The 13483-nt window shown below is 42.0% G+C and overlaps 1 protein-coding gene across 1 annotated transcript in view; it reads left to right on the top strand.

Annotated features, from left to right (window-relative positions):
- The first annotated feature begins 3200 nt into the window (after nt 1-3200).
- LOC108532508 (protein Shroom3-like) overlaps nt 3201-13483 on the top strand; it is a 100280-nt gene continuing 89997 nt past the window's right edge. The window contains exons 1-2 of the mRNA XM_017876603.1: nt 3201-3215; nt 6812-6966. Of these exons, the coding sequence (XP_017732092.1) occupies nt 3201-3215; nt 6812-6966 (170 nt within the window). The remainder of the gene's footprint in view (nt 3216-6811; nt 6967-13483) is intronic.

Below are 13483 nucleotides of genomic sequence, written 5' to 3'. Positions count from 1 at the left end.
GGATTACAGGTGTGAGCCACCGCGCCCAGCAATGGCTTCAACTTTCTTGGCAACGGAGTTTATTGTAGGAGTGGCCAACAAATATCACACCCACTGACACTGATGCTACCAAATAGAAAGGTCAGCAAAGGGCCAGCAGCAACAAAGGGAGAGGAGGGGAATGTGAGGGTCCTAAAGAATCCACAGGCTGATGCAGCATCCCTTAATCCAGTTAACTGAAATGAGTTAGACTAAGAGTCTATACTTGGCCTTCAGCTGGCTCAATTCAAGGCTTTCCTTGGACCTACTGGGACTCCACCTTTAGGAGTGGTTCCTCTGGAGGAATTCCAGCACCAGGTAAACTTCCCAGGGCTCCTTTGACTTGCTGGAAATTGCCTGACCTCCAAGGGAGTGTTGTTTAAATGGATCAATTTAAGCACAGAAGGAATCCAGCTTGATTTGTGTGTGTGTGTAAGATTTTTTTTTTATCAATATAGGCTCTCTGAAATGTCCCAGTGAATATGTGTGGTTTTTAAGCACAATGATATGAAATATATTAAAAATACACTAGAATGTAAGCTCTAGGAAAGGAGAGAATACAGTGTTTCCTTCGTTGATATTTTCCCAGCCCTAGAACTATGCCTGCCAATGATAGATGCTTAAAAAATATTTGTAAGATGAATGAAAGAATGAATGTGTTCACCAAGTTTCTGACCTCAAAGAGTTTAGGACCTAGAAGAGCAGATAGGGCACAGTCAGAAATACCTATGACAAAGGTAGTGACTGAGGCTTGTCTCAAGACAGAAACCATTAAGAGGAGAGGGTGAAATAGATTCTGCCTGGGTTGATAAGGAGACATTTCATAATGGAAGAGTATTTGGAGGAAAAAAGGAGGAAAAGGAAACAGGAAACTGGAAATATGGGATGGGTCTTCTACAAAAGATCACTGTTAAAGAAAAGTTCTGAAAATCTTCTTTGGTAATAATTAAAACCCCAAGACAACATGAATCCCTGAGAGACAGTATGGAGAGATGTGAGAATCAAAACATGAAGTAGAGGCCCATCAAATGTTTGACAAATAAGTGCCATTTCAAAAACATCATCCCATGACCCAGTGCAGTGGCTCTCATCTGTAATCCTAGAACTTTGGGAGGCTGAAGCAGGAGGTTTGCTTGAGCCCAGGAGTTCAAGACCAGCCTGGGCAACATAGTGAGACTTGCCTCCACAGAAAATAAAAAAAAATTCCCCAGACATGGTGGCAACTGCCTGTGGTCCCAGCTACTCAGGAAGCTGAGGTGGGAGGATTGCTTGGGTCCAGGAGTTTGAGGCTACAGTGAGCTGAGATCGTACCACTGCACTCCAGCTTGGGCAGCAGAGAGAGATTCACTTGGGGGCTAGGATGAATTTTTTTTTCGAGACAGGGTCTCCCTCTGTTGCCCAGGTTGGAGTGCAGTGGTGCAGTCTTGGCTCACTGCAACCTCAACCTCCTGGGCCCAAGCGATCCTCCCACCTCAGCCTTCTGAGCAGCTGAGACCACAGGCATGTGCCACCACATCTGGCTAATTCTAAAAGTTCAGTGCAAAATGAAGAGATTGTGAGGAACTCTGTAAATACAAAAGGTTATAGAAATAGTTTATAAGAACAGTGAACAACAATGAATCTCTTTATGACAGTCTTCCTCATAATGTTTGCTTTCACATCAAATCAGTCATGAGGACATGATATAAACTATACAAATGAGCTTTCTTGACTTCCTTTTTTAATATAAGAAATCGATTGTTTCCTAGGTCTCATTTCGTTGAAATTGTTGGCAAATAATACTGAGGGGATGCAATTCCACAAACTGCAACGTGAGCAAGACTGTATCTACAGTGTTCATCACTGTACTGCCAGCTTTTAGCACCATATCTAAACACAGTAGAGGCTGTTCATAAATATTTATTCAATGAATGAACCAATATTTTCTGGGTGGGTCCTGTGTGCAAAGCTCTGGAGAGGCATTCTGGGGTAGGTAAGGATGGAGTCATGATTTCTTATGAAGTCTTTTCAAAGACTTCACAGTCCAAGGTGGGGATGGGTGGGACTGTGAGTGGGGAACAGACATAGATATAAATAGCTTTGCTGAAAGTCAGGGTGTGTAACCACAGCCTGTATAAAATTCAAGCAGTATAAAAATAATAAACTATTAGATGTCACTTTACATTTATGTATTATTTTGTCCGTTTGATTATTCAAAAATGGGAAAAAGAAGAATTACTTCTTAAAGGACAGATTTCAGGGGTGAAGGAGTCTGGTGGGTATTGATGAGGGGCCTGGAAAGAACTTGGCCTCAGAGGATGGGTAGTAATTGTAGCTAACCTCTATTGAATAAGCATTATGTGCCAGCACTGTTTAAGCATTTTATTTGCATGAACTCATTTAATCCTCACAATATTCCACGTGATAAATACTATAATTTTACAGAAGAGGAAACTGAGGCACAGCACTTGCTCAAAGTCACATGTCTAGTAAATGACAGAGTCATATAATCTGGCTTCAGAGTACACACTCTTGACCATTATAGTATTTTGTAGTTTCTATTGGTGGTTCAAGAGTGCAGCTACCTTTTTTTGGGAGAAATCCAGGTAGAAGGAAAGCCTGAGCAGCTAATGTAAAGGTCTTGAGGAGAGAGTGTACTCAGTGTGTATGGAAAATGATGAATTTGCAGAAGGTTGGCAGGGAAGTTTAAGAGGATGAAATGGGTAGAAACGCAGGAGGGAATCACCATCAATACAAGATGGTTACACACACCATGTTACATTTACACTGTAGAATATTATACAACAAATAACCAAGATGTTCTAGTAGAATATTTTATGAACGGAAATAGCTTCATGATTTATGGAAACACTAGCCAGCATTTTTGAAATCTTATGAGAAACCAGAAAATGTGTTTATCAATTCCTGTGGTTTACCTCATTAATCCTCACTGCAGTTCTATGAGATGGGTAATATTATTAATCCAACTTCGTAGATGATGAGTCTGAGGCTTAGAGAAAATAACTTCTTCTTATTTGGTTTACTATTTGAATCCTCAGACTCTTAACCACTGCACTTTAGTGCCTCTCTGTTAAGACATTTGAAGAGATATGGATAGTGTGGTATTATTTTTCCAAAAAGAAAAAAATACATATGAAATTCATAAACCAAACAGTAAACAGTGGTTACCTTTAGAGAGTAACATGGAGGAAGCAGTGGTAAGGCTTTCCCTTTTCCCTTTACATACTTTCTACATTATCTTCATCCTTTACAAGGAATTAATATTTAATAATTTAAGTATAAATTAATAAATGTTATTAAGAAATAATTAGTGCATATTGATTTAGTGTATATTTTTAATTATTAAAATAAATCTAGGCTTTAACATTTTAAATTGTTATTTATAAAATAAAAGCTATTTTATATATATTAAAATAATATATATTGGCCGGGCACAGTGGCTCATGCCTGTAATCTCAGCACTTTGGGAGGCCAAAGTGGGAGGATCGCTTGAGCCCAGGAGTTCAAGACCAGCCCAGGCAACACAGCAAAAGCCCATCTCTACAAAAATGCAAAAAGTAGCCAGGCCTGTTGGCATACGCCTATAGTCCCAGCTACTCAAAAGGCTGAGATGGGAGAATTGCTTGAACCCAGGAGGCTGAGGTTGCAGTGAGCTGAGATTGTGCCACTGCACTCTAGCCTGTGCACCAGAGCAAGAGTCTGTCTCCCAAAATATCTATATATGTATATAGATATATCAATTATATAATATACATATATAGATATACCAAGCAATTATATAGGTATATAGATATGTCTATATACACATAATTCCTCATTATGTTTGCTATATACGTATACATATATGTATATAGATATCTATGCATATATATCTATATATGTAGATATGTCTGTATAATATAATTTATATATGTAATATATGTATATATATAATTGTTTGGTCTATTTTATGTATCTTGAGACCTATTGAAGATTTTTGAACATGTGGGCAATTCTGGAGAGTAATTACTAAAAAAAGAGAAAATATGGGTGAGATTTTGTTTACTGAGTTTTTGTTTTTGCTTTCCCCTTTACTTCCCTTTCATTGTCATTTACGTCTATAAGTATCCATTGGCATGTGACCCAGATCGAGCCTTGTTTTCGTCTGTTCCCAGAGCATATGATGAATTTCTAACATACTACATTACTAACTTGTTTATTATGCTTATTGTTTGCTCCCCTCCTCGGCCTATTAACCTAAGCATCAGAAGAGCAAAAGGGTTTTGTCTATTTTGCCCAGTTTTATAGCCCAAGCACTTGGAAAAACTTCTGGTGTAAAGCAGGTGTTGAATAACTTTGTTGACTGAATAACAGCGCAGGGTATTTTTGTTTTGTTTTGTTTTTCGAGACGGAGTCTCGCTCTGTCGCCTAGGCTGGACTGGAGTGGAGTGCAATGATGCAATCTCGGCCCACTGCAACCTCCACCTCCTGGTTTCTGTTTTTGAGATGGAGTCTCACTCTGTCACCCAGGCTGAAGCGCAATGGCGTGATCTCGGCTCACTGCAACCTCCACCTCCCAGGTTCAAACAATTTTCCTTCCTCAGCCTCCTGAGTAGCTGGGATTACAGGTGCCCACCACCACACTCAGCTAAGTTTTGTGTTTTTAGTAGAGATGGGGTTTCACCATGTTGGTCAAGCTGGTCTCAAACTCCTGACCTCAGGTGATCCACCCACCTCGGCCTCCCAAAGTACCAGGATTACAGGCATGAGCCACCGTGCCAGGCCTACCTCCTGGTTTCAAGCGATTCTCCTGCCTCAGGCTCCAAAGTAGCTGGGATTACAGGTGTGTGCCACCACACCCAGCTAAGTTTTGTATTTTTAGTAGAGACAGGGTTTCACCACACTGCGCAGGGTGGTCTTGGACTCCTGAGCTCAGGCAATCCACCTGCCTCGGCCTGCCAAAGTGTTAGGATTACAGGCGTGAGTCACTGTGCCTGGCCGGTATATTTATTTTTTAAGAGCAAATATTAGGTTCACACACACACGAAAATAAATGGAAGGTACAGATATTTCCCACATATCTGCTGCCCAAACATACACACAGCTTCCCCCACTATAAAAATCCTGCACCAGAGCGGTACATGTATTACAACTGATGAACCTACATGGACATCTCATATCACCCATAGTTTATAGTAGGTTCACTCTTGGTGCTGTACATTCTATGGGTTTTGACAAATGCACAAGGACATGTGTCCACCACTGCAATATCGTATAGCATGGTTTCACTGCCCTAAAATACTGTGTGCCACCGTATCATCCCACCCTTCCCTCTAACCTCAGCCACTGCTGATCCTTTTACTGCCTCCCTAGTTTTGCCTTTTCTAGAATGTCATACACTTGAAATCGTGCAGTATGTAGCCTTTTCAGATTGGCTCCTTTCACTTAGTAATATGCATTTAGTTTCCTTCATGTTGTTTCATGGTTTGATAGCTCATTTCTTTTCAGTGCTGAATAATATTCCATTGTCTGAATGTACTACTTTATGTATCCAATGAATTATAATTTTAGAACAAGAAGCAGGGTAAGAGGAGTTCAACTTATTATTATTATTATTATTATTATTATTATTTTTTGGAGACGGAGTATCACTCTGTCGCCCAGGCTGGAGTGCAGTGGCGCAATCTCGGCTCACTGTAAGCTCTGCCTCCTGGGTTTATGCCATTCTCCTGCCTCAGCCTCCGGAGTAGCTGGGACTATAGGCGCCTGCCACCACGCCCGGCTAATTTTGTTGTATTTTTAGCAGAGATGGGGTTTCACCGTGTTAGCCAGGATGGTCTCCATCGCTTGACCTCATGATTCACCCGCCTGGGTCTCCCAAAGTGCTGGGATTAAAGGCGTGAGCCACCACGTCTGGCCAGAGGAACTCAACTTCTAATGCAGGGGTCCCCAACCCCCAATCCAGGGACCTTTACTGTGGTCTGTTAGGAACCAGATTGCACAGTAGGAGTAGACGAGTAAGTGAAGCTTCATCTGTATTTACAGCTGCTTCCCATCGCCTGCATAACCACCTGAGCTCTGCCTCCTGTAAGATCAGTGGCAGCATTAGATTCTCATAGGAGCCCAAACCCTATTGTGAACTTCACATGTGAGGGATCTAGACAGCACACTCCTTATGAGAATCTAATGCCTGATGCTCTGTCACTGTCTCCCATCACCCCCAGTGGGACCATCTAGTTGCAGAAAACAAGCTCAGGGCTCCCACTGATTCTACGTTATGCTGAGTTGTATAATTATTTCATTATATATTGTAATGAAAAAATAATAGAAATAAAGCATACGATAAATGTAATGCGCTTGAACCACGCTGAAACCATCCCCCTACACCCCATCCTTGGAAAAACTGTCTTCCACAAAACTGGTCCCTGGTGCCAAAAAGTTTGGGGACTGTTGTTCTAAAGGAATAAAATAGTTGTCCGGAGTGGACTTTTTAAAGCTGTAAGGTAAGGGCTGGGGTGATGTCCTGAGCACTGTGGGATAATGGCCTTTGGATGGAAACTGAGTTCCTTCATTCATTCAGCTGATGTTTATGAGCACCCTCCCTGGGCAGGCGCGGTGCTGGTGCTTGAGGGTGTGGACACCCAGAGCCAGTCCCTGCCTTCTCACAACTTTCCCTCGGGCTGCACGTGCTGGGGTATGGCCCTAGCTGGTCTGTTGGGCTCTGCAGGGGTCCAAGCTGGGCTTGGGATAACCCGACAGACCCCAGGCCAGGGGGAAGCTCACTGGTGGCCGTCGCATCTCTCCCTCCAAGCAGGTTGAAGAAGGGGGCAAAGCAGACACCCTGCGCTCCAAACTGCAGGCTGGGGATGAGGTCGTGCACATCAATGAGGTGACTCTGAGCAGCTCCAGAAAGGAGGCAGTTTCCCTGGTGAAAGGATCCTACAAGACCCTCAGGCTGGGAGTGCGCAGGTAGGTGGCAGACCCCACCCTGTCCCTCCTACCACCTCACCCCACCTCTTTCCCTACCCTGCCCCACCTCTGGGAAAAGAGATTGGGTTGGTAGCTTGGCTTTAAACCTCCGTGTATGGATCCTGCCTTTTTTTTCTTCTTCTTCTTTTTTCTTTCCTATCTTGTGAGATGTGGGGAGGAAGCGGAGTGAAGACATTTCAGACACTGCTGTCCTTTGAAACACTCATTTCCCAGTAAGTATTGGCTTGTCAGGGATAGACCTCACTGGACTTCCTAAATTTTGGAGCCTGATAAAAAGTGACACTGATCCCAGATGTGGTCAGAGCTCCAGTGAGCTTTTTGTCTGGTGGGACTAGAGAAAGCAGTTGGCTTGGAACTTTCAGTGGTATTTTGGGAACCACAGCTACACCACAGGGTTCTTCAAAACAGGCAGATTCCCTCTTTTGATATTTTGTTTTCTAGTCTCAATAGTGGTGGTTCCTCTGTTGGGAAAGTGTTGGGTTGTGTTTGATTTTAATGCCTTAGCATCAGAAGCTTTGTACTCCCAGGAACCAACTCTTGGTGGAGGAAATTATTTATGGAAAGGGGAAGGGAATTGAATTATTTTTTTGATCTCTATTAGTAAGCACTGCCTGAGATATTTTACATATCTTAGCTCATTTAATCTGCACATGAACCCCATGAGATAGCTAATCACTATCCTTTTTACAGGTTAGAGGTTAAATAGGTTACTGGAGGTAGCCAAGCTGATAAGTTGAAAAGCCAGAATAGAATCTAGATTGCCTGATTCTATTTCAAGCCACTTGAGCGTCATTATCTTGACCTGCTAAGTGTTAGGCCCAAATATTTTGCGTATTTGAATATTTCTTCCTTAGATTTCGGCTGCCTCACATAGCAGCCAATGTTACAGTATTTGAGAATGTTCCAGTTGGCTGAGACTTTAGGAGTCATCAATGAAGCCTCACCATTTTCAGGTTGTAGAAAGTAAGCTGATCTTTCATCATGCCACAGACGGTCTCTTAAAGATCCGCATTAATTCATTTCTCAAATGTTTGCTAAGTGAGCCCATGCTCAGGGGAATAGTACCTCCTGCCAGCCACAGAAAACACAGCCATGACTGTGGTCCCACTGTGTCTCCAGGCTCTAGTGACTCTCCTTAGTGTGCTGGGATGTGTCTGGTCTGTCTTCAGGGCCATCAACAACAGTTGCTTCTCTGGTGGTCAGTGATGCAGAGTGGCTCAAAGTATAGGCACCGGATTCAGACAGACCCAGGTTCAAATTCCAGGGCTGTCACCTGCTAGCTGTGTGAGCGTGGCCAAATTACTTAACCTCACTGAAAATTCGATATCCTTATCTTTAAATGAGGATTTAAATATATGTATTTATGCCAAAATATGGCAACAATGTAAGTATCCATGGAGGGACAAATGTATAAAGAAAATGTGGTGTGTATATATCTACACACACACACACACACACACACACACACACTAGGAATATTATCCAGCCATAAAAAAAGAAGGAAATCTTGCCATTTGCAACAGTATAGATGAACCTGGAGGACAGTTTGTTAAGTGAAATAAGCCAGGCACAGAACCATAAAAACTGTTTCATCTCACTTATACATAGTGTATAAAGAACTCAAACTCATAGAAGCAGAGAGTAGAATGGTGTTTGCCAGGGACTGGGGCATGGGGAGATATTAGTCAAGGGATACAAACTTTTAGTCATAAGATGAATAAGTTCTGGGACTTAAGGTAAAACATGGTGACTATAGTTAGTGATACTGTATTGCTTACTTAAAATTTGCTATGAGAATAGATCTTAAGTGTCCTCACTACACATACACACACCCACACAGGTAATTGTGTGTTGATTAATTTGATTTTTGATTGTGGTAATCATGATACAGTGTATACAAATATCAAATCATCACATTGTACACTTTGAATATATTCAATTTTTGGCAATCATATTTGGGCAATCCAACATACTTTACAAAGTGATTGGAAAGATTAGATGAAACACTCTGAGGTAAAAAGAGATGCCGCTGCTATTATTTCTATTATTATTGGCCAACTCTAGGCATAGGCTCATTCCTTGTGGATCCAGATTTGAGTAAAGTAAGCAGTCATCTCAAACATGGGGCTGATATTTCAAACAGATGGGTAGACAGGTTCAGAACCATGGGGCCATTCCTTGTTTCCAGAGAGTGCTGAAGGTTTGGAACTCGCTTTGGCATTGGAACCCAGGAGCCCAGTTTGGGAACACCGGGCATTGATCTGTTGAGTACCAATGGCAGAATCCACACTTCTGATGTGTTTCAACATGACTGTGGTGATAGATTGGCCTCTGGAAAGGGCTGCTCTGTTTCCTGCTATGAAGAATAATCATGGTGGCTTCTGGTAGGCCTTCTAATAGATGGTGATATAAGATTTGAATTACTTCTTCTAGTAGAACCTTTGGAAACAGATAGTCATGGGGTTGAAATCTGGTCTAGTTATTTGCAAATTGTGTGACTTTGGGCTCTCTAAGCCTCAGTTTCCTCATTTGTGAAATGGAAATAATAATTCCTGCCTTGAAAGGGCATTAGTGAATTAAGCCTAAGTACAGGCCGGGCGCGGTGGCTCAAACCTGTAATCCCAGCACTTTGGGAGGCCGAGACGGGCGGATCACGAGGTCAGGAGATGGAGACCACCCTGGCTAACACGGTGAAACCCCGTCTCTACTAAAAAATACAAAAAACTAGCCGGGCGAGGTGGCGGGCGCCTGTAGTCCCAGCTACTCGGGAGGCTGAGGCAGGAGAATGGCCTGAACCCGGGGAGGCGGAGCTTGCAGTGAGCTGAGATCCGGCCACTGCACTCCAGCCCGGGCGACAGAGTGAGACTCCGTCTCAAAAAAAAAAAAAAAAAAAAAAAAAAAAAAAGAAAAAAAAAAGAAAAAAAAAAAAAAAAAAAGTGTAAGTACATAGTAGATATGCAATATTTGATTATTATTATTCTGGATTAGGCTAGAGAGAGACACGTGGTAATATGGGAAAGTATTGTCATAATACCATATATGCTGACTCCCTGGTTATCTGGAGGCCCCCCTTTCATTCTCTTGGTGAGTTTACAACCATTTAAGGGCTGCTACCCAGACTTTCAGGTCTAGAACTGGTCACGACTGTCTCAGAGTTTGTGGAATTTAGGAGTATTAATTCACAGTATCCAAACTCACAAGAAACTGAAGGATATAAACCAGAATGCTACTACATTGACTCATTTTGAAAAGACAACTGTAAGTGGAAAAGTATGCCATATGGACCAAAAACCAGTATACAGTACTTTATCCCTACGAGAAAACTAAACGGGAAGTCTAATTATAGTCAAGAGTTTGCATAGTGCTCTCCAACTCCACGTGAAGAGAATGGTTCTGTAGGCACCAGTATGTGCTGGGATCCACTCCGATGGCCAGATGGTCCATCTTCCTATTAGGGGCTTGGCTGCCAGGCCGCTGGATATTTACATCCAGGAGCAAGGGCCCTTTCCCCTCTGGTCCCCAGGGAATCATGCCGCCAACTTTCTCCTCTCTGTTTTCATTCTCATCAACACCAAATCCCCTTCCTGATTGACACATTCTTTCTTTAGGTATGCTAATGCAATCGATAAGGTTACTGAGCAGTTCTTGCACTTTCTGCTTCTGGTGTGGGAAACATTTTGTCCCTAAGATGCCTTTTGAATATGTCTTATCTCATCTATTATGTGTTGATTTTTATAGTTGAACTTTATAGTTGAACTTTAAAAGGGAAAGGAGGATGCCTTTACATCTGACACATGCTTATAGATGGGGATTATCAACAAGCCTCAGGAGACATGGATGAACATTTCTCCCCTACCTTGCAGAGATCCGGGTGGAAGCCTCTTTCCTCTGGATTAATCTGGCTTTGTATTTCGTGGTGCCGTCACTTTCCTGAGAAGTCTTACCTTTATATCCTGGCACACGTCATCGTCCTGAGATTCTGTTTCCTTTGATTTATTCATGACAGAATGACTAAGGACGTTTCGTTTATTAGCTTTCTTTTTTTCTGTGTGACCTCTATACTTTTAAAAAAGATTGGGGTGACTTCCTGTAAACATAATAGGAAGGAGGGTCTGTTTCATAGATAAATCATTTGGGTAGTCAGAATGTATATTTTGGCAGCCTTGTACCTACCTCTTTTTCTCTTAAAGTTATTTTGGGTGGGCGAGGGCAGCACCTCATGTCAGGCTTTCACATCCATCATAAAAATGTCAAGAACACAGAGCAGAGTAGTAGTATTTATATAAGTTTTGGGATTGTCTTACCCAGTGACCAAAAACAATCAAAAGTAGAAACACCTTCTTAAAAGGCTACAGTGACAAGAGAAATGCAAAGCCTCAAGTAAATTGTGGGTCAAAGACTTTCAAAGATCTGCTGACCCATAAAGAAGGCCGAGTTTAGCACTCTCCGGGAAGAGGGCGTGAAGGGGGCGGTGTGGATGCTGCAAGAACAGAGTATGTGTCTGCTGCTTGATACACGAAGAGTGAAGGTTAACAGCTAGTAGTGGATAAATGGAGAAGAAATGATAAAATAATAAGTGGGTCAGAGAAAAAACATTCCCAAAGGAAAATAAACAGCTCCCAGTTGCAGGAAAACCCTTGTGGAATGCAAGGACAGTGCAAAGGATGTTAATTAGGAAAGCAGACATGGACACAAATGAGAGTCATACTCCAAATCCTCCCTGAAATCAACAGAGACTTTATCTGGCAGATATGTGTAAAATAGTTGTCCAGGAATTGGGTAACCTTTAAATAGAAACTGACAAAGGAAAGGGTCTTCAGATTTATCATCCCTGAGGGTAATGGAAGGTGCGTTTAGTATAAGGAATGCTCACTGCTGTTTGTAGATAATCTAAAACTTGAATTAAAAAAAAAAATAGGAGGCTATATTTGACTCCCAGAACAGATTGTTGGGGTTAATTGCTGTGTATTCATCTAAACACATATTTTTACCCTGAGTTTAGACGCAGACTCCTATCCTGAATTGGATTATCAGAATGGCCTTAGAATAAATGAATCCTTAATCCCAATTCTGATCTTTTCCCCAATTTCCTTGGCAAATCTAACCTTCCAGCCTTCTGCATTAAGGTGCTATTTATTTTATTTATTTACTTATTTATCTTTCATTAATCAAAAGAAAGCTGGAGGTGCTATTTTTGCCAAATACTATCCTACTTCTAAATTTGTTATAAATGTATTTTTTGTGTTTTACTTGTAGTTGGCAAAGAAAACTTGAGTATATTTCATTTTAAATATTTCGTACTTTTTTATAAGGCTGTGCAAGCCAGGCAAAAGTCAGAGAGGGTATATGAGATAGTGGTGTCCAGCACTACCAGATTTGAGATGGCCTGGGTTTGAAGTCTCATGGCATAGATACCAGCTTGGTGACCTTGGGCACGGAATTTAATCTGTCTGATTTTTGCCTCACAAAATTGTTGTGAGGATTAAATGAGAACTATGTGGGTATGGTGTTTAGTACAGTTATTAAATTATGAATCTACTGAAAACAAATTGCATATTTGTTAAGTAAATTATCTCTTTGACTAGAGATATGTTCTAGAGATTAAGTTCCACCTTAACCTCTAGAACATAGCCTATGAAATGGGGCAGTCCTAGTTTAATGGGAAGACTTTGATGGGGAAATTACCTTTCTGGGCATCAGAGAGAGCAGAGGGTGGGGAAAATTGAGCCCCTTTTCAAAGTGGAATCTTACTCCCAAACCTTTCCATCACCTCTGCAAGTTTGATGTAGTCTTTCTCCTTCCCATCAATTTATTCTATGAGTTGATGTGTTGGAAGGAAACATTTATTTTTTATTTGACTGAATATACGTGTGTAATAGTAGTAGTAGTAGTGGTGGTGGTAGACCATATTTTACTGGGAAAAGAGAGCTTGAGGAGAAAGCAGCATTGAAAAAGTAAAAAACAATAAGCATCTGCCTAAAATATGTGTATGCCAGGCTATATGACTTGCCCATGTAGAGGTGGCTAGAGTGAGAATCTAGATCTTATGACTTTCAGCCCATGGGTCTCTGCCTGGAGGTAGAAATGAGGGAATTGCATCCAAAAATAGGTAAGGGCTTGTCCAAGGCCACATGCTAGTGGCCAAAATGAGAGTCTAGGTCTTTGAGGATGTAAGTCTTGGGGACTTCTGGCCCCTCAAACAGTGAAATCATGAACTAGTGCTTTCTATTCCACTGCCTCCTCCTTTTAGAAATATCTGAGATGTTGCCGGGCGCGGTGGCTCAAGCCTGTAATCCCAGCACTTTGGGAGGCCGAGGCGGGCGGATCATGAGGTCAGGAGATCGAGACCATCCTGGCTAACACGGTGAAACCCCGTCTCTACTAGAAAATACAAAAAACTAGCCGGGCGAGGTGGCGGGCGCCTGTAGTCCCAGCTACTCGGGAGGCTGAGGCAGGAGAATGGCGTAAACCCGGGAGGCGGAGTTTGCAGTGAGCT

Source organism: Rhinopithecus bieti, unplaced genomic scaffold (genome assembly GCF_001698545.2).
Source record: "Rhinopithecus bieti isolate Rb0 unplaced genomic scaffold, ASM169854v2 scaffold_8675, whole genome shotgun sequence".
NCBI lineage: Eukaryota > Metazoa > Chordata > Mammalia > Primates > Cercopithecidae > Rhinopithecus > Rhinopithecus bieti.
The sequence above is the reverse complement of the archived record's forward strand: the minus strand, read 5'-3'. Positions and strand labels throughout refer to the sequence as shown.